At 38.7% G+C, this 22,219-nt stretch overlaps 1 protein-coding gene across 1 annotated transcript; it reads left to right on the forward strand.

Annotated features, from left to right (window-relative positions):
- The first annotated feature begins 1,166 nt into the window (after positions 1-1,166).
- LOC104145393 (serotriflin-like) lies at positions 1,167-11,630 on the forward strand. The gene is made up of 8 exons (XM_009676893.2): positions 1,167-1,228; positions 5,404-5,465; positions 6,835-6,957; positions 7,936-8,026; positions 8,557-8,702; positions 9,314-9,408; positions 10,122-10,210; positions 11,101-11,630. Exons 2-8 carry the CDS (start codon positions 5,406-5,408, stop codon positions 11,226-11,228), a joined length of 732 nt encoding a protein of 243 aa, XP_009675188.2. The 5' UTR covers positions 1,167-1,228; positions 5,404-5,405; the 3' UTR covers positions 11,229-11,630.
- The last annotated feature ends 10,589 nt before the right edge of the window (positions 11,631-22,219 follow it).

The following is a 22,219-nucleotide window of genomic DNA, read 5'->3' on the forward strand; positions in this document are numbered from 1 at the left end:
AAAGGATGTGGGAGACCCTATCAGGATTGACTTTCTGAAGTGCAGCACGCAGTACAAATAAAGGACAAAAGCAGCTGTGTTGCGTAGGCTTTATAAACCAATATTAAAATGATGGCAACAACCAGAAATTCCAGAGAAAATGGGAAAAAATGGAACAATATTGGGTTGCATTTTGGACAGGAGCCTCAGTACATCATTACCCAAAATGGTGTTCAGTGTGTAGACATCATAGCAAAGGCAAGGGTGAAGGAGGGAACTGGAGATGAAGAACAAGGGGATGTCCAGATGCTTCATATGGAGTTTCTCCTCGAGGACAGCAGGCGGCAGCATGGAAGGAAGCAAGATAGGTTGTGTCTGAACAGAGCGGAGGAAGAGGTGGGTCCTGGGGCCTCCCTGATCTTACCTGACAAGTGACAGCAAAAGCAAAGCTGCTGTAAAAAGTGAAAGGTGAGTTTAGTGACACTGCACTGAAGAAAAATGCAAATACGGGCCAAACCTCCCTCTGAACCAGGGGAAGAGGCAAGCCAACAAATAAACACCCACGTCTGTAGCCACCAACAAATAAACACCCACGTCTGTAGTCATTCTGTAAGCGTGTTATTTCTGAGCAACACACTGGGCGACAGACTTTTATTATATAAACAAATAATGCCCAATGTTGCAGGCTTTTGGCCTCAGTAAGCAAAGGAGATAGATACAATTTTATTTAGCAAACAAAGTTCAGGAACAGAGTTCCCCAGTATGTAGGTCATTCTGTGCATAGCTATGTTGTGAGTCGCTGACTTACCTTTCTCCCTCAAAATATGTATTCCATTCTTTTTGTTTTGCCAGAGCCAGAAAAGGCAATCCTGTTCAGCCATCCCTAAACTCAAGCTTTCGTTTTATGGTCAGCATTGCAGCCTGCTGACCATATGTCAGGTTTTTGGCAAAGTCTTTTTGCTCTGTGAAACAACAGACCTTTTTCTTCTCTTCGCTTGCCCTGGAGACAAGCAATAAAGCCAGAACAATGCACATGGGTTGGCTCACTTTCAGTCACCTATTTCCTAAGAAAGGTGCATTTTCCTAAAATGGGCAGCCCCAAAGGTGATGTCATTATCTGCAATAAATATTGATAAAGAAAGAGAAGGGCATGCACATATATACATATATATATATAGCCTTAGAGTGAGCAGAATCTCTAATTCCTACTGCTCTTTTCAAGATATAGAAGGATTCTAGCTGGAGAAAGGTAATGTATGCAGAATTTAATTTCAGTATTAGAAATTATGTCCATAGAGGCATTTGTTCAGGCCTTATGGATTAGGTGCTCTGTTAGAATGGGTAATGCAGTTAATATCTAAGACATTTCAAACGTGGTAATTAAAAGAAATGTCTCCTTGTAATAATACCAGGGGCAGAACTTAAAAATAAATGATATTTTCTACTTAGAAAAAGTCACCTTGTACCTGTCTAGGTGAGAAATGGCTTAAGTGAAGTCTAATTCCATGTTTCTTTAGATCAAAAGATAGTCCTGTGACTCACTCAATTCTTTAAATATGAATACAAACCAACCCATTTTGCATAGGGTTATGGTCAATCATAATGTCATTTGAATTATTGTAACATTGAATTTATGCCTCTGGAGTAGTGAGATACAACAATACAGTTGAATTTGAAACTTTACCTATTAGAGAGGTGAACTATTTGTCCAAACTTTCGAATGCATACCATACAAAATATTGATGATATCTTCTAGTATATAGTAAGCTGCTTGTGTTTTCTTAATGAATAGAGTGAAAAACGTGCTACAAAATGAAAGTTAAAAATATTAACTCACAGAAGGAAGAAAAAAGGTGTTTCAAAGTAACTGAAAAGACAAATATTTCCGCTATCATAAACTTTCAGACCTGCTATATACTGAAAATTTTATCAGCTGGCAGGAGAAAAGGCTGTGCTGATCAGTGAAGCACTAAGATGAAAAAAAAAAAAAAAAAAGAGAAAAGCCTGGACTGTATTTTTCAAATAGAAGTTTGTTTCTAGCTTTTTAGTTAGTTGATTTTTATTTTTACATTAGATCGAAACCACAGGACATTTCAAGAGCTTTCTAGAGGTACAATGCAAGGACTGGTCTTTTCAGAAACGTAGAAGTGGTTTAGTGGATTGAATGCTATTTACGTGGATCTGGGAACAGTCATTCTCTGACTTTAAATTTACTCCAAGGGATGATTTTGGTTGTAGAGTTGGACAACTGAAAATATGCAATAGTGTTTTGAGCAAGTTTAATTAAATCTGGAAATAAAAATGATTTATATTTCCAGTTGTTGTGCTTACCTGGGGAGCCCCATGCTTTGTTCATGAATGTAATAGGAAGATCTTATTTCTGTATGTAATAGTAAGAAAGAGTTTCTTTAACTGGAGGAAGAGTTAGACAAGTCTTCTGCAGCCAAAGACATCCCTCCAGTCTAGGAATTTATCCTTTAATAAAAAAAATAGAGAAACCTAGCTTTACATTTAAGGGCCGCAGGATCGATTCACTGATATGATTTCCTTATGCAAGTGTGTGAAAACACAGTAAAGACTGAACATCTGAATGACATGAAGTCTTCAGCATGACAGTTTGCATCTTGTTGACTTGTACCATGCAATGGAACACAACATGGGAATACATGCCCAATCTAGCTGCAGCCTATTTAGCTACAGGAGCATTATAGTCTCCAGATCACATCATCTTGATTTTTTCACATCTCTGCATGGCACTGCTGTGATGCCCTTTTTGTTGGTGGATCAGTCTGGGGATTACTACCCTGGGCTTGTTATAGTGTGTGGAGTCTATGCTCCCTCCTCACTACCCCAAGGTAGGATAGAAAAAAAACTTCTATGTGAAACAGGCCCTGATGGGTGTTTCCATAAATATTTCATAGGGAATATGGATTCCACTGAACTCAGACAACTTAGTCCTAGATAGTTACATGAAAGTGAGAAAAAAATGTTACTTTTTCTTTTCTTCTTTGATTTAATTTCTCTACTGGTAGGTTGAAGCTCTGCATAGCTTCTAAAAAAAAATAAAGAATTGTTGTTGTAATAGTGGCTAGATTACCTTTTTCTGGTATACTGACTCATGCCTGGTATTTTTCATGAATACTTTGTTGTGAACATTAACACTAAGAACTTTTGGCTGGATATAAAAGTCACATGGTAACTTTTATAAAAGTTGCATTTACATTCTCTGATTGAGTGAGCTACAATCTCAATGGAAAGTCTTTATTCTTCTATGTTGTGGAAACCAAGAATGTTTCTAACTACAGCTACTGGCTTCTGAATTCAGGAGTCGCTTTGAGTGACCTCAAAATTAAATGTCTGCAAGAGCATCGTTAATCAATCCCTTTACCATGGCGTTATATAAAATTACATGTGTATTGGCATATTCCTCCTGCAAACTAGTGTGAAATGCTTATAAAATGTGAACGTAAGAGATCACACATGTGAAGAAAAGTGTTTCTAAACTTCATATTTTTCAGTGGTCAGTTACGCCTTTCCCAGACCCTCTGCACAAGGATGAATTTTACTTAGAAATTTAGTCCCCAGGAAGGACAAGAAATGGACCTGCTTGTCCCCAGAGATCACAATCAATAAAACACGCTCCTCAGTGAAATGAAAGTAATGGAGCTGCTGCACTGTTTATAAATACAAGAGACACTCTAAACTATCTGAGAAAAAAAACACATTTTTTAGTCCCCCAAACTACTTTTCTAATTATTTTTTCCTATAGCACCAGCTTCTGACAGTGCACATGTAGGGCTGACTCGTTCACACAGAACTAAAGGAGAAGTAAATCAATTGACTTCAGTAATATAAACCTAATTTCAATAGAATGAAAATCAGATCACAAATCTAGAGGAAATGTCAGGCATTAAGCAATAAATAACATTAATAACACTATAAATGGTGTCTCTTCCAAGTTTCTTCTAGGAACGAGAAATATTCATCTCTTTAAAAGAAGAAAGAAACGTAGGTGGTCCTTACAGGACCTGGGTAACTTGTAAATTCTTTGTGAGATGTGACTGTTTCCTTCGTTTCCTGCCAGAAGGAAAAGTTCTTTGCAGCCTTTCTTAATTCATTCTTCTCACCTATCGTCAGCATATTTAATCTGTTAGTAGAGATGGATTGGTGGATTGTTTACATTTTCATTCTGTATTTACAGTTTTATCAGGTCTTATCAGAGTAGTTTCCCTATCAGGAAGGATTTCCTAAATCTCTACCACTGACCTGTACTGCTCACACTGTGGGTTTTGCTCATAGGCCAGCTCTAAGGTTTATTACGCTAGATTGGTTTTATTACTTCTGTTTCCCTTTCTTTGTTTCAATTTGTTTTTAAGATAACTCTTTGGGCTCAAAGTTACTCTCACTTAGGATTTTGCCACATCTTTACTCTTTACCAACGAAAAACGATAAAACTTTCATTATATCATCAGTGCTACCAAGATACGAAACTTTTGCTTTGCTTCTTCTGATGTGTAGAAAATAATAATTCCAGGAGTATGAGTGGGTTTCAGACTATCTGTATACTGAGCTATTTGTGCCTATAAGTGCTTTTAACAGTTAGAAGGCAATAATCAATGTTACTATTTACTGGAAGTTTTATTTATTTAGGCATATCAGATGAGGCTTGAGGGTGATCAGCACCATTTGCCAGACAGATTAGGAACCGGTTAGATGAATAAATAGGGAGCAAGAAACAAGAGGAGATAATTGACCGCATGTTCAAATAATGCTCCACTCCAGCCTACCAGTTCCCAATATGGATGATGCTTGTTTGAGCAGTGCATTGATGTGATCCCATGGAATAAATTAATGTAATTTTTTCATAAAGGGAGAAAAAGATGAAGGAAATGCTGAAAATGCAACATATTTTAAATAACAATAACGTTTGATGTTTCTAGTCTTTCCTTTTCCTACTTAAAAAGTTTGAACACAATTTATTGTTATTTCCATAGTCCTGTTCTTCAGTCAAAACAAACTCTAATGAATTAGACACAGTTATGTTAAGGAAGTTAAGAGGGGGTTGATCCATCTGTTGCAATGAACACACTTCATGCCGCTTGCAGTCCTTGACTCAATGGTGGATGGAGTCTTCTTTCTGGAAGTGATAGTGGTGCCCACGCACCAGCATACCCTTATTTGTTCTTTAAATAGCCAGGTTTCCAAGAAAAATCTTCTGATCCTCCAGTCCACACCAGTTCTGTTCAGTTAACTCTGCAAATACTGCAGTGCATGTGCAACTACATTAGGCATCAAATAAATAAAACATTCTTCTGTGTAGCAGGCTTCACTTTGCAACAGTTTTGTGACTTGTTCACATACCACAGCACCAGAAAAACTTTATGCAACTAACGTATTTCGTATTTTGTTCTGTTTTCACTTCAGAAATGAGTCCGCTAACTGCAGTCATTTTCCTGGCTGCTTTGCTACATCAGTCCACTGGACAGGTAAGAACATTAATCCGTGTGCAAAAGAGCCATATCTGAGCCTGGAGTATAGGTCTCTCATGTAGTTTTGTCTGGTCAATGTAGTAATCTTTAAAGCTTTAAAATTCAGAGCTGAAATTATTTTTCACTTGTCCTTTCCACGTTTACGTAAGACTTTTGTATTGAAATATTTCGTCTGCCTATCATCATATTATCCTCTTCACTTGAATATAGTGATTTTTAATAGAAACTTCCCCCCAAAATATGCACTGAAGCTAATGCAAAATCGTGTATCTAAGTATCAAAAATCTACTCTTCACCACTCCTCAGAGAGAATTAACTTCATCAAATGTAGAAATCTACTATGTAGGCATTTGAATATGAGCTATTTGTAAAGATCTGCTTAATAATGAACTTTGATTCATTTTATATAACTTAGAATCATAGAATATGATATCACAGATATCACAGAATTAGTCTCTCTCATTTTATGCTTTTCTTCTTGAATATAAAGGCAAACTGAGATGATTTTTAGAAATCTACTTCTATGTTATAGATATCTAAAATTAAATAAGATGAATCAATACAGCAGTATTGATTCTACAGTAGATCCCATCACAACAATGCTGGAATTCATCTCACTGACTTCAGCATCAACAAACTAGTGGTTTAGATTTCAGACAGACTCCCACTACAATCAATGGGCGGTGAAAAAGGTACTTCTATATGATGATTCTTTCAGCCCCAAGAAGGAATTTTGTGGATTGAACCACCCTTTCCAGTAACAGCAAAGAGAATGAAGATGTCTGACTTAGACCCAGATGACTAATTTTTAGATGCAAAGTGGGAAGAATCCCATTCTAAGGGATGTGTTAGCCTGAAAAACGTAAAGTAAGCATTGCAACTGTTTTTCTAAGCAAGGATCTATGGTCTGACATCGCTGGCAGTAGATAATCTAAATCGTTCATTGCTTTCTGGATCTTCGGTACCTCAGAAAATGGTCTGGAAAGAGCCCTAAATTCTGGTCCAGCTTCAAACACTTCCAAAGTTTGCAGGTGACAGGAGCTAGAGATTTTTTTAGTGCATGCAAAAGGTTAAGGTAAGTTATGAGATTTGTATCCAGTGCTAAGTTTTCTCCGTGTTTGATGGGGAGACACCTGGAAAGAGCACTGCAATCTGCAGGTTCCATCTAGGCTCATATCTCCCTCTGCAAAAATGCAGTTCATATGAATGAAAGGAGAAAAATATCAGCAACTGTAAGAACTGAAGAACCAGTAAAAGAAAGCTGAGAATTTCCAAGGAGCTTTAGTTTGACAAGAAGATAACAATTAATTTTGCTCGTTAAACCTCTGAGAACTGGAACCACTATTGTTATTATTTTCCATTTCAGACTAAAGAAAAGATGTTTTCTCTCTTTGCCCATTCTGAGGATCAAAATCGAAAACAGATTCTTGACCAACACAATGAAATAAGGAGATCTGTCACTCCCACAGCCTGCAACATGCTGAAGATGGTAAGCTATGCATTATGGCCAACCTGTTTTCCAGATCTCTAGCAGAAGACTGTAGCCTTCTGAACAATCCACAGCATCGTGAACAGAGAGGGCAGGAAAAGTGCTCTGGGATTAAGAGATGAAGGAAATAGAGTTTTATCCCTCTTATTGTGCAGGTTTCGTGCTTTGTCTTGCACAGCTCAATGCTTTCACTTGCAATATCGTTGCAATGGTCTCGGAACAGGTCCCAGCTGCTATTCGAAACCTCGCTCTCTTAACCACCATGTCTTAGTTCCTATAGTTAGCAAAACTCAGTTAGGCAGCATGGGAAATGTCTGTGAGGAGATTTATTCTACTGTGGGGTAGAAGAAGTTGTAAATGAGAATTAGACCACTTGTGTCTTGTTTCAAGCTTCAAAAAAAGAGCTTGAGTAGCCCATGAGCACTGTGAGAGGTACTGTGTCCTCAGTACCTCAGGGAAACCTCAGCCTAGGGTTATTTGTATAGTGGAACTATGAAACAGAGGTTTGCCCCAACCATGGGCCATTTATTACTGTGAAACCCATATTAACACAACCTGGACAGTAAATCACAATTTCTTGCATTACGTTTGCCTATTGCAACAGACAGCAACTGCATCCCTTTTCAGGGAAAGTTTTTAAACTGGAAATAAGACATAAAATCCAGTGATGTTTCTTCGGTTATGGATACCACTCTTTATCCTGTAGGGTAAGCAGTTCTCTTGAAAAAAGTGAAACAAATCCCCGGGGCCAAGGAAAATGTGCAAAGCAAGGGCGGAATATGAGCATCAGCAGTTCGTTACTGAATTGCACACTGAAAAAATGTGATGCCCATGTCCCAGTGGTGTAAACTGGCGTGACTCCTCTGCTTTCTGTTGAGCACCACAGGAGCATACAGTCCTCAGATCACTCCCCATTTTTCTCCTTCTCCCTCATGGACTGCCCTGTGATCTGGATGCTTCATCTTTTGTGTCTTTCAGGAGTGGAATGAGAAAGCTGCCATCAATGCTCAGAAATGGGCAGATAAGTGTCAAATGAAGATCAGTCCCAAAGAGGAGAGACTTGTTAATGGTACGTGAAAAACCTGGAGTCTAAGCGGGTGGGTTAATGATGATCTGCAGATGACCCCTGTGCCTGTGAACTAGAAATAAGGATAACTCTCAATCAGATGTAGTGTATCTTTTGAGGATTATTAAATACAAAAATATCATCCTTGTCAGAGAAAGACCTTGAAAGATAAATTGTGGAAGCTTGAGAGAGAGGAGGAGGCTATGTACTTGTCCTGTTCTTATACCATTTGTTAAATATCTGCTTTTGGTCCCTGCTGGAGACAAGATGCAATAGAGGGATTGCCCTTTGGTCTAAGTATAGCTATTCTTGTGTAATATTTTGTAGTCAAATACATATTTGGAACCTAAAGCTCACTGAAATCAGAGGAACGTTGCAGCTTTCATAGGGTCAGGTGCATCGTCCTCTTCCCAAAACCGCAGAGCAGACAGGTTGGCATCGTAGACCATTTTTAGGATGTAACTATGTCATAACTACCACGCTAGACCTTGCCTCTTTCCTAGGTAATCAAACTGACTTACTTCTACTTTCAGGTGTCGTCTGCGGTGAGAATGTGTTGCAGTCAACTTATCCCAACACATGGCCTGAAGCAATTAAAGTATGGTATAGTCAGATGTCCAATTTCAAGTATGGAGTTGGACGACTCAGGGAAAATGCCAATATTCAGAGCTATACTCAGGTATGGAGAACTGAAACAAATAGCAACGATGCACTAGAATTGTATTGAGCACGGTGAGCTGGGAGATTTTTATTATCAGAAAAAAAAAATTGTCACTGTTATCAAACCATTATCTATCATTCCCATCATATCCAAAGCCAAGTGATAAATTAAAACTCTTTTGCATCTACTTCAGAACCCCTGCAACAAGTGTTTAGGAAGAGCTGCTCAGAAAACGAATGTGATTCAGTAGAAGAAAAATGCTCAAATATCTTTAATCTTAAAATAAGAGGCAAACACTGAAATATGTATGCAATTTATATGTAGAGGATTGAAATATTTGATTAGGAAAATTCAGAGCAAAATATCTATGATGAAAATATTCAAATATAAACTTTTGTTGTCCTCCCAGAAAACGTGTCTAAAACATCTGCAAACTGGAGGACATGACTAACTCATTTTCCTATTTATTCTTCCTGATTGCGAAATTATATACGTAACAGCTAAAAAACCCAGACAGAACAAAACAAAAACATTTTTCCATTTCTACTAATTTGTTAGCCCATTGATGAGAATTTAGAGAGGAAATGAAACATAGCTCTGAAATAATATATTTATTTTCAATTCTACAGCTAATCTGGTATAACAGCTACCAGATTGGATGTGCAGTTGCCTACTGTCCTAACAGCCGATACAACTACTTTTATGTTTGCCATTACTGCCCTCCGTAAGTACTGCCCTTTTATTCATTTAAGATGAGATAATTTCGGATGTTTTCAAAAAATCCTGTGGTCCGTTAGTCCTGTGTAGGATCAATTGCTTGAAAAAAAAAAGGAATTGGGACTGTGGGAAGTAAGTAGAAACAACTGTGAAATACTATGCAGTCAAAATATTGATGTTCATTTTATTTCATATTGAAACAGAAATTAGGGGTATCTTAGCATGTAGATAAGGTCCTAGATATTTTAGGGACAGACAAGGTTCACAAGTCGTTCTGTAACTCTGATCACAAATGGGAAAGTTGGAAGTAAACTGAAGGCAAAGAGCAAATGAGTATTTACAGAGGTAAAGAGCACATCTCTGACCCCTGCCTGTAAGAAGGGGTCTGCTGAGGTTATTTCTTTATAATCCGCAATGCGTTTAGAAGCCATTAGAAAAGCAGAAGCTTGGAAGCAGAAAAGATTTTTTTTTTTTGATTTTGTGCTGTACAAAGACAAACTGTCAATTAATTTTCTTTCGTCCTCCCCCAAATCTTATCAGCCTTCGCATCTGAATTTGAGATTGTTGTAGTCACAGAATAACTTAAAGTAAAACATGGAAAATTGCTTTATTCAAAAACCAGGGGAATTCTTTCTCTGTGGTAAAAGGATTTAAGCTCCTGTCATAGGCTCAGAGCTGCACTTTGATCTTATTTTGTGTTGTCTTTCTTTGGACTTTCAGAGGAAATAATCCAATGCAAATAGCTACACCTTACAAAAAAGGAGCAAAATGTGGTGATTGTCCCGGCCACTGCGACCGCGGGCTTTGCAGTAAGTGAATGCGTGTTCCTGCTCACAGCAAACGCTACACCGTTTCAGATAACAGCTTTGCCTCTGTGCAGTTTTTTACTTTTTCACGCTTACTTTTCGCTAGTCTGGAAGCAAGTAACCATAGAACAACTTCTTCCATTCCCTCCTTCCCCTCCCATAATAATAATAATTAAAAATCCCACTATAATGGATGTAAAGGATGTGTTGTGTTGCTGTCTAGCAACAAATGCAAAACCATATAATCAGTGTCGTGCTGCCCTCTTCTGGAAGGTTTAAGACCAAATACTCCACTGCTCGTCTAAGCAGAATACTATATTGCTCTTGCACAAGTTGTCAGGGTCCGTGTATACATAAAAACATGCTCAGGCCCTTGGGTTTTGCAGACTTCCACGTGGAGCAGGTCAAAGTATGCAAACAGATGGGAGCTGCAAGACACCACCTTTCGGGCTGCATTCCCATTTCTATAAAACAGAGGAAAATAATCTTGCCTTTCTTGTTTTTATTAGTCTAATTCATGAAAGCTTTAGAAATGTGCTGAGACCCTCAAGTACAGCATACCAAATATTTTTTAAAAAAACTAAAATATTTTTCAGTGCTATCATATCCTGTGTCATACACAATTTTATATCTTTCAGTGTGCGTTGCCAGTTTGAATGGATTTATAGCAGGGACGACTGTTGCTTGCAGATCTTTAATTCACTTATAATCTGGTTGATTTTCTTCTGCATTAAATTAATAGTCGAGTAATCTTAACAACAGAGCAGAGGAAATGATGCAAAGAAGTCTTGAAAATGAATGAGAAAATACATTTTGGAAAGCACACAAGTATCAGACCAGGATCAGGTTCTCAATTAATATCTCACATTTTTCTTTCTATCTGTTTATTTTAGCCAATCCTTGCAAGTACCAAGATGCATTCACAAACTGTGGAAATTTGAGAGTCTTGTTTGGCTGTAACTTTCCAATGGTGAAACAAAAGTGTCCTGCTACCTGCAAATGCACCACTCAAATCAGATAATGTCCGGGTGAATGTCATTGCAGCTGCTTTGAAACTGACTTATTTGGAAAGAATAAAACTAACCATAAAGTGTATTCGCTTGCAGTGTATCAGCTTAGATTGAGTTGTAGTTAACATTTTTATGAAATCACACCATTATTTCAGACTTAAATTAGTCTAGTAACCCGACTAACCTCTGATGTCATTTTAGGCTTAATAAAAATCATCTTTAAGCTACTAATGGATTACTTTTCCCTTTTTCTTGCAATGGAACTTCCATTGATTCCTTTCTTTTTAATGGAAATTGCTCTTTTAAAACATTTTTTGTAATATACATTAAATTCCACTTAACTGTCTTCTGTTGCCTTTTCTTTGGTTATAAACGGAATGTTATCCTGCTAAATAAACACCTGGTTTGTCATCACTTCCCAGCCAGAGTTTTTCATTGAAGTTTTTTATGATTTGATTCTTTCATTTGGAAAATTCCTTGCAAATATTCCAAGGTTCTTTGATACTTTATGCTAGGGGGGATGAGTCTGGAAAAGAAAGGCAAAGACAAAAGTGACGGATTCTGTTTTACAGCCAAAATAAGAGGGACACATTGAATTGAGTCTGTGTCTGCCAGCTTTTACCTCAAGCTTAAACACAGAGCTTCTGATGCACCTATATATTCTGGTGATTAAGGATATTTTTTTTCATACGGCACTGACAGTCAAGAAATGGGAAGTAGATATAGATCATTTTTCAAAGCGTTCATACAGAGAAAGAGGCACATCCCCTTTCTGGATAGTCCCCCACTTGCTTGGAACTAATATTGTAGCATGTAGAATAAAATGCTACTACAAAAAAATATTTGGCAATAGAAACCAGCCCCCCGAAATACCCATCAAGAGACATTTTCTCTAGATCTCTCCAGGAGACTTCTTACCACCAGGTCCTGTCTGTGAACAGCTCTAGGACCTCTTCAAGAATCTTAAGCTCAGCTCAGCTTAGCTCTGCCTTTTCCCACCTGCATTTGCAGGCAGACAGCCAGCTTCGACCTACAGGGGAATTTAGCTGGATCTGTTCCACATGGTCACAGCGTTATTTAGTTCTTGTGTTGATCCTAAGGGTGCCTTTACTTCAGCGAGATTTTTCGTTACATGCCTTTTCAGGCCCTTTGCAATGCGTGGCATAACCTCAAAGGACTGAGTGCCTGTTTTGACCCAGCACTGAGGACTCGGATTTGTCACTTGCCAGTGACATTCATTACTTGGAGAAACATCCTTTTTGTGACCCATTTAGTAAGGACTATTGTCATAATTGGGCCCATTTAGATATTAGCAATATTATTACATTGATGAAAGTCTTTGAAAATGGCAGAGGCTCATTGCTTTTATCTTATCATGATATAATTTCTGAGGATTCACACTTGCAAAACATGTGTGTTCAACGTAGGTGTCACATATGTATCAAAAGAAGACTATCTCTTTTAGTTCTTGCTGGAACCCTGCAATGGGTGCAGTTCAAAGGGACTCTTCGATTGCATCTGTAGTTTTCAACAAAAATCGCTTTGTCTTCAGCCGTTTTCAGATTTATTTTCCTGCTCTGACTCCTAACCCTTGAACCCTGGCACAAAATTGCACCAACAGCATTAGCATGCAACAAACAACCTGATTTAGTCCTCCTATTCCGTACATAAATTTCCCACACAGGGGACTTTCTCCATTCATCACCTTAACTTGCAAGTGTAGATGAGCCAAAAACATTTATTCCACAGGTCTGTAATTCTGGTTACAAACACAAGAGGGTGGACCTTATCCAGACATTCAGCTGCATCTGTTTTTGGTTTTGCTACCTGTATGAAGAGCTTCTCCTTTTATTTTTACACTGAAGTTCTGATCCTGTCCAGATCTGATTTTAACACTTGGCTGCACAGAATTTCACTACCTAGAAAAACTGTTTGTGCAATGGTTTCTTTCCCCTCATTGTTTCCTACTATCTCTGCTGGCCAAATTCCTGTCATATTTAGGCAATTTATAGTTTCCAGGATATCACTGGCTAGCTGAGGTAGCCTTCACTTGCTATCTATCTGAAGTTAATTCTGCTCATCATGACTGCATCCCACTATTCATGGTTTCCACAGCCACAGCAATATTTATAGAAAACACTGTAAAACAAAAGCTGGGTGAGAATTTCCTAAGTAAGCCATATTTTCCTCAGAAGACACTAGTTTTTCATACCCAGAATCTACTACAGGAGAGTAACTAACTTTGCCAAAACTGTCAGGAAATGCCTGGGAAATTTTCCAACATTTAATCCAGGGAGATGATTTTAATCCTCCCTTGAACACACTTTATTTTTCTCCTTCTCTTTCTGGCCCAATGAATATTTAAAGAGGGCTTGTTCTATTATCAGAGATTTCTGATAGAGCTTGCTCCCAAAAATCCAGGCTTTTTTGCTTTGGCTAACCAGCTACGGCAGCAGCAGGAGCCAGAAGATATCATCTACATCAGGAAATGCCACCCTGGAGCACTATAAGTCCTACTAGTCCACCCTACTTCGGGATGTGCAGATACTTTGTTTCTTGCTTTCATAGCTAATTTCAAAAGACATTGGTTTCATATAGATGCAGAATAGGAAAAATAGCAGACGAGATCTAATGTTACCTGGAAGACTGTATTTCTCAGCACAGAGTGTAAGGAGAGTTTGGTCACTGGCTTACTCCTAGTTGTTCATCTCCCTGGAAAGGCCGAGATACTTCTGAATGCGAGTTGTCCATGGCAGGTGAGGTAAAAGCAACATTGCATTCATTGAGATCTCACATGTCAACAAGGCTTTTGTCCCTTCTCTGAACATATTTTCATGAATTTACTCTTTATACTGATGCCCTGAGTGTTCTTTCCTTTGTAGCTCTAGCATACACCTTTTGATACAGGAGGAAATTATATCTACAGAACTGTGCTGCTTTTTAGGTGTAATACTGTGGAGAAATTAATAACACCAACAATTTCTCTACATTTCTATTCTTGCTGCAGATATACTCACAAGAAGCACATATGCTGAGAGATGATAAGAGTAACAACTGTGGTACAAGTCTAAGCCTTATCTGTAGAGAATGATGTAAGAGCTCTTAAGCAGCTGACTTGGGTGACAAGGACTTTAAATATAAAGTTTTGAACAGGTTTTATGAAGTCATATTTCCCAGTTTTATGGCTTATGAAGAAAGAACATTTTTGATATTTAACATATGCTAAATGCAGTATTCATGTTATCTGTTTTAGATACCTAAGAATCAGGCATTTACTCTGGGCTAAGTAAAATGGAAAAAAATTCACTTTTGATGTCACAAAGTCTTGCTGACTGTCGTGGGCCTAAAAGCTTCCCTGTTTTTCTGTATTTGTCTGATAAAGAGAACAACTCTTCCGTAAATCTTCTCTCACTTAAACCCTTAATGTACCACACCTACAATAACAGCATATTAAGTGAGTAAAGCTAAGGCTTTATACTGGTGAAAAACAGGGCTTGACAACTCCAGAGAGTGATTTATATCATCATGCCATACAAGACTTGTCTAAAATCACTGAGCTAAAATAGATCCCACCAGAGACAGATATCTGTCTCTTTCCAGTGACCAGAGATGATTAATTTAGACTATATAACTAACTTTTAGACATGCACACTTAGATGAAACGAGTACTTTCTTTTACCCTCCACATACCCCAGAGAGATCCTTCCAGTAACACTGGATTTGAGTGCTGCAAGGTCAGTGATTTGACAGGAATAAGTATGTCGATAAACCTGTTGTAATCGTTGGATGCATATAAAGAATCTCAGACAGACTTCAGAGCTGAGGAGATGAGAACTTGCTCCAAAAACTAAGCGGAGACAAAATATCTGCCTGCCCACAATGGTGCATCCATTTGTGGGCATCATAAGGCAGCTTTCAAAAATGTTCTTTCACATATTCACATCTGATCCTATATATATATGTATTTCCCTCAGATGTACAGTTTCCCAAATTGTCTATATATAATCTTCAGAGGACTCACTTATCACTATTTCCTCTGAAATCCGTATCCTGAGGCACAAAGAAGCCTAAATCCCTACCTTAACCTAGGCCCTCACCTCAGGTCTCTTTTTTTCAGCCTTGGATATCCTTCCAGCTCGGCTTGCAGCAGGATTCACACACACAAACATGCGCATTCACCATGCCATTAGGAATTTGTATTGTCAGAGCGTCCGATTAATCCACAAGAAGCCGAACTGTAGGAAGATGCTTGAACAGGGCTGTGCAGCAAAGGGTCATCAGAGCCGGGACCATGAGGATGTTCCCCGCTCCTGGGCCTGCTATCAGCTCTTCTAGACCGTGCTGCCAAAAACTGGATTTCTCTGAGTGAAAGGGCCACGGTTAAACTGTGAAAAACAGGAGACAGGGCTTTCTCATTAAGAAGCCACTTGACAGCTACTGTCTCCACTCTGGGCTGCAAGTAAGACATTTAACCTCTCTACTTTGGTCTCACGGACTGTAACGCAGAGATAAACTGACATACCCGGGGGCTAGGAAGATTAATTAGTGAATGCTGAGAAAGAGCCGTCCAGGATCTGTTAATTATAATATCACATTGTGTAGCCACACCTCCAGTATAATTATATCTCTGTTTAACCACAAGCCAAGGCGACCCTGGGTGCGAGGAGATAGAAGTGAGGAAGTGCCACTCCCTCCCATGCTATCCCGCCAGCAATGTTCACAGGTTCACGGACTGGTCACTGGGCTCAGGCGTCTGGCTTGGGGTCTCAGCTGCACGGCAATGGGGCTGTCGGCTGGGGCTAACAAATATATTCTGACTCCAGCATCAATAGCAAGTCTTGCTGAAATGCATTTTTTAGGAGAAGCTGAGCTAAGCTGGAACGGAAATACTTTCACATGCGCTAGGGAAATTCCCCACATTAACTCTTCGTTGCATTCACCGATGAACAAAACAGTGCTCAATGCGTATAAGTTAAAATGTCTCTTTGTGGTGCTTGCTTTCATCAGAATTTTGTTTTTTCAATAGTAACTGAAATGATCATTTCAAATTCAATAGCATTTTTCTCTTTTAGTTTTACATCATTAACCCTCCTTCTCTGCGTTCTTCTCCTCCTCGACATCAGTATATAGTGATAGAAATAAAGGAGGAAAGAAAACCCAAACAAACAGCCAAACTAAAGTCAAATTAGTTTTCATTTGCTTTATTGACAAATTTGGAACTAAATACAAGTTTTTTGTTTTACTCATTGTCTATAAAACAGTATTTTTTTTTAATTTTAGGATATACTTAAACATTCAGCCTATCTTCTTCAAATATTGCTTTTTCTTTTTTTTTTTTAATTTCACTGGCACCTACAAGTGAAGCAATCTTTGACATTTTTCATAACAGTCATTTTAATTAAGCATATGATGTTTTTATCGAGGTATACGGCAGGACGAGAAATCTGCTCACGATTGCGTAATTCAGTTTTCCAAAAATATCACCAGTGTGATGAGAATCAAAAACATCATTAATTTTCAGTCTGCAAGAAATTTGTACATATGGATTATGAATGGTTCAGAGAAAATACTAAAACAGACCTGGAATTTATACCTAAATTTAATATGCTGTATTAACTCATTATACACTACATCATTTTACATTTGTTTAGACATGTTTAGATCTCAGAGGGGCCACCTGTCCCACTACTTTATATAAATTTAATCCTTCATTACATCTGAGATCATTCTTGCTGATTGATACTAAAGATAAAATGTTATTTTCTAGATTCGCATAGTAGATGAAAGGCAAAGACGAAAATAAAGTCAAGTCTCCAGACTCCCCGTCCTTTCTCCCTTAGTTACCTTTGTATACCAAAGCAGATGCTCAAAGCGTTGTGATCCAGTAAAATTCATCTTATCTAGCTTCAGATATCTGCAATACAGTTACCTAAATCTGAGATACTTGTATAGATTCCCTTTACGGTCAACGGAGAGAAAATGACACTTCTCAGATCATTCATCTCACTCTAAGCAGACCTCTAAAATACGCCTTGCTGCAGAGGTGGCTACCAGAGATTCCCACTCTAATAACAGTGTGGGTTTCACAAGACACATGCTGAATGTTGTAACTGGATGGAATCATTCGCAGAAAGCAACACAAATCCTTGGTTAGTGCTTCACAGTGCAAAATAAATTACCTTTTCCGGTAGAGTATAGTATAATTATTTCTTATTGACTCTCGGATAGTTCTATTCCCTCTTAAAATAAAACTGAATCTTTCCTGTTAATCTAATTTCAGCACTTAAAATAATGCTTGTTTTAAACATCCTCATTGTTTATAAAACTATTTGAATTTGGAACCCACTTTTATATCCATCTAGATAAGTGGCAGAGATCCCTTTTACTTGTCTGGGAAGAACAAGGATTCCACTTGCTGTTTAATGTTGTTTCTTTGCACACAAGTTTGTACCTTCTCTGCTCAAATAACCCCTCATCTACATGTAAGTGTCCCAATAAGGCTTCTGACAATCCTCTTCCTATCCAAACCCTGGCTATACTGACTTCATAAGGAATGGGTTAGGGCATAATTCTCTTTTCTCTGTGCAAATATATACCAGAAACCTAAAAGTAACTAAAGGTGAGAAAGTGGATAGAAAGTGGATGTATGTTAAATCAACTTATTTTTATTTAGTGATATATAGCATTCTTCAAACAGGTACCTCTGACAACACCTGTTTTCCACTTTGTAATTCCTGGATGGTCAAAAACAGTTTATTTTGGCAAGAGTTGAAGTGAAGTCCTTGTGATTTTTGTGAGGGATTGAAAACCAGGAGTAGAGTGTCTAAGCACTGCTGCTTCCAAAGTATGAAGACTGCATGAAACCAATAATTTCACAGAAAAGAAGGATTCAGCTCTTATGTGGATGTTACTGTGCAGCTCTGGTCAAATGACATAATGAAAGAGACTTTCCTCCCTCATGCTGCAACCCATCAGAAAATGGAAATGCAGTCTACTTTTTTTGCAGTAGACTCTTAAGATAGTGCTGTTCTTAGAAGTGTTCTCCTGTGTGGGGTTCACTGTTCCGCATGTTAGGAGATGTCTCATAATCTCAAAATATTAGTTACTGCAAGTGACACTACGTGGTTTTCTTTTGGGAGGGAGGTTGGATTTTTTTTCTTTTTCTGTTATGTAGAGGGTAATGCATTAGCAATGTAAAACTGTGTTTGATTAAAAGGAATAAACCTGAAAGAGAATTAAGCTTTAGCATGAACATTTAATACCCTGGAAATTTATCAAGCTAGACCTTTTAAGCATTCAGTTTAATCATGAGTTCTAGATGTGCTTTGCAGGATTCATCCCCAGTTTGTGACTTACAGGCAAGTCCCCTTTACATTTTATCACTCTTATGCCTGATTTCTAGCCTAATATGGATCACAAACTATGATAGTTTCACAGTATTACTTGCTCAGTAGTGTTGCTGGTGAGCCAAGAGAGGCAGGAGACCATCTTGTAACATCATTTAATATGAAGAGGTCATCCTTGGACTTTGGACTCGGACTACCCACTGGGCTGCCCTAGGGATCAGCTACAAGCTCAGTCCAGTCTCATCCTTCAGCCCTTTTGGGGGAACTTTCTCTCCTCTCCGTTTTCAAGGTATGCACTGTACATCTTGCAGCTCTTGGTTATATGATAATTTTAATATGCAGCTTGCACAGGGATGGAGGCTTACCAGCCAGTGGCTTAATTTTTCATGCCTGCCATCTGTCCTAGTGAATCAAGTTAGGGTGTTGCAGAAGATCAAAGCTCAACGGACAACCTAGTTGAAGGTTGTGAGAGGCTTAGACAATGCCATATTTAGATCATTCAAGTACAGTCTGAAGAGTATATAGATGTTGTACTGGAATATTTTTGTCATCTGAGAGGTGTGATGCATCTTGCTTACAAGACTGTTCCAGATCAAAATCAGGTTTTGAGTCTCCTCCCTGCTATTTTTTCCAAAGCAGGCACTATTGTTCCAGAGTGGTGTTTATCTTGCAGGTTTTCCTGGAATTCTGCTGCTTAGTGATTGTCCAAAGAACTATTGTTGCAGTCTGATGAGCTTTGTTTACCACTTTGCATACTCATAGGATGAAGCTGTACCCTTTACCCTTTCTTATTCCTCAGGCACCTAAATTGAGTGGATTCTTTGTGTGTATAGATGGTGCTATCCAGCACACTTCTCTCAGGTAACCCTCTTCCTAGAGGACAGCTCACCCAAAACACAGCCCATTGGATTTTCTAAAAGTCTTTTAGAGAAAATATCTTGCCTGTATGCACTCGGAGAAATTAAAGCAGCCCTCAGATGAGCTACTTTTTTCTGTTCTTTGTGGGGATGTCTCTGGGACATGCTAAGAGTACTCTTCCTTTAAAAGCCTGTTGGAGGCAATGCAATGAGTTAAGTGTGATGCTTTTCTATGAGGCAAAACATGGACACGCTTCATTTGCCAAAACTTATACCCAAACTTCACACTGCCACTCACAGTGAATTTTCTGATGAGTGTCCTCTCTATTTTAATATCGGCACTTGACATTGAGAACATAAGAGTAACCTGACGAGGTTGCCTGCAGTCCTGAAGCAGACCTTTCAAAATAAGGATTGATGCTGTGACATATCTTCCTATTGTCTTCATCTCAGCAACTTGAGAACAGCGTCTGCACTTAAGACACTGGACCTGGAGTATAACAGAAAAAAGTTCTGGTGCCAGACTTCTTGAGTCTACCCCAAGCAAGGACATCTGATTAAGTCAGGGCCTGATCCTCTTACTACTGAAGCTCAATACCTTTCTTTGCTTCGGTTCCTCATACCTCAAGCCTCAAGTAGGAGTTGTGTTTTCTTAAATTAATAAGATGCCAAGCAGGTAAATTAGTTAAAGTCTGTGAGAATTTCAGTGTAGGACTCATCTCACCTAACTTTAAAAGTCTGTGGAGTTAGTCCTTGTAGTTAAGAGACAGAAATAAGCAGATTTCAGGTACAAGTAATTCAGTCTACTTTTGACACCTGTATTAGATGAGTTTAATTACGCTCCTCAGGTAGCTATTTCTCTCCATTTCTGATAAGGGGAGCACCAGCTCACTGAGTTAGATGTAGATATCAACACTAAAGACATTCAATTCTGTAGCTGTCACAGTGATTTAAAAGGTAGGAACCTCTCTTTCTGCCTTTTAGTGATACAAGAAAAGTGTTTTCACAGGAATCTTGAAGACATTTGAAGTGTGCTGTCATGTCTCCCCTTAGTTTCCTAATGTTCTAAACAAACCCAAAACTGTTAAGAGATATTACCAAGGCCACCATCTCTGGCACGCTCTGGGGAGATCCTTCTCCTTCCCAGGCTGATGGATGCAGCTGCTGCTTTTCCATTTGCAGGTTCAATCAGGAGTGAGGCTGAGCGCGTATCCCAGGCGTGCACACACACACGCGCACCAGCGCAAACACACAGGGGACACTAACACAGCCAGCTACACAGACTGCCAGTGTATGTGATGTGCCCTCCCTAGGCAACTGCAAGTTATTTGTCTAAGTCTAAGCAACATGATCTGGACTCTTTTTGTGGTCAAAGGGCAAGAAGGCAATAGCAGAAAAGAGTCCAAAGCCAGCAGGATGAAGTGGAGGCCTGAAGAAGCCTCAGACCTAGTTCAAACTAAATGCTTAACTTTCACACAGTTTTCTGTGATAATGTGGGAGACTGCCAGCTTGAAGCAACTCTACAAGGAAAAATCTGACTATTAGTTGTAGGGTGACTGTAAGTCATCAAAGTGATATTACAACAAAAATGTGACCGTATAGATATATCATATATTTCCAGAAAATGGAAGAACTAATGCCGTTGTGCAAGATTTCCATGAGTATTGATCTCAAATCCTATTTACAACTCTGATTATTTGTGCTTAAGTGAAATGAAATTGAGCCCAATAACAAGAGATATTAACATATTCAGGAAAGAAGGCAGCCTGCAATATAAGCAAACTAAAGAGCCTATTTGATTACAAAAAGCAAAAGCTGAAAAAGGATATTATTACTCTCTATAAACATTAGGATGGTAAATATATGCAAGAGCTGTTTGAACTACCAGATAATTTTGTCATGAGAAGAAATTATATATACTTTCTATGAATAAATTTAGGGCAGAAATCAGCTCCTAAGCATTAGCACTGGAAAGAGTGGCAACAGTTTTCCAGCTGAATTAAGAAAGACTTAAATTTTAACTCTACAAACAGAAGGCAAAACTTTTATGGAAAAGATTATCTGATAAGGTACCTACAATTTCAGGAAGAGTCCTCAGCAACCTAAAATTTCCCTATATGCCTAGACAGATAAATGCTGGGTGATGGGAAAGGTAAACAAGTCAATAAACAACGTGTTGGAAGCAGCTGTCGTGCTTCTTTTTTTTAAATTTTCTTTGCTAGGTGTTCATGAGGAAATTAGTTCATAAAATGAAATAGGAAAGGAGAGAGGAGACGCTGGAAGAAAAAGAAATGGGTAAAGAATGAGATGAGAAAAGGAAAATGAAAACAGAGGGTAGAACGCAAAGCCAAGGGAAAACAAAACAAAAAAAAAGAATATCAAACAAAAAACCTATAAGTTAAGGCAGAGGCCATTAAGATAAAAATGTAAAAGAAAGTTCACTAGACGGGCAAAATCATAAGAAATATGGATGACCATTCATCTAAGCATAGCATCCTGTCTCTAGTAACAGCCAAAAAGTATCCTTTCTCTGACTCTGATGCTGTCTCCCGGCCAGACCTCAGCCCCATGCTGTAGCTGTGTCTTCAGTCCCATCTCCTTTTGCTCCTGGTTGGACCTCCTGAAGGCACCCTAGGTCTAGCCCACCCCCTCACTGTGTCTGCAGCTGTTGATGGACCCTGTTCCCAGCATCTAGCTCTGCCCACGTTGTTCACACCCAGCAGGACTGTGCCCTGTCCATGCGGGCACTGCCCGCACTGGGGTCACCCTCGGCTCCTGGCTTATCCTCCCTCATGGAGC

Source organism: Struthio camelus, chromosome 3, assembly GCF_040807025.1.
Source record: "Struthio camelus isolate bStrCam1 chromosome 3, bStrCam1.hap1, whole genome shotgun sequence".
Lineage (NCBI taxonomy): Eukaryota > Metazoa > Chordata > Aves > Struthioniformes > Struthionidae > Struthio > Struthio camelus.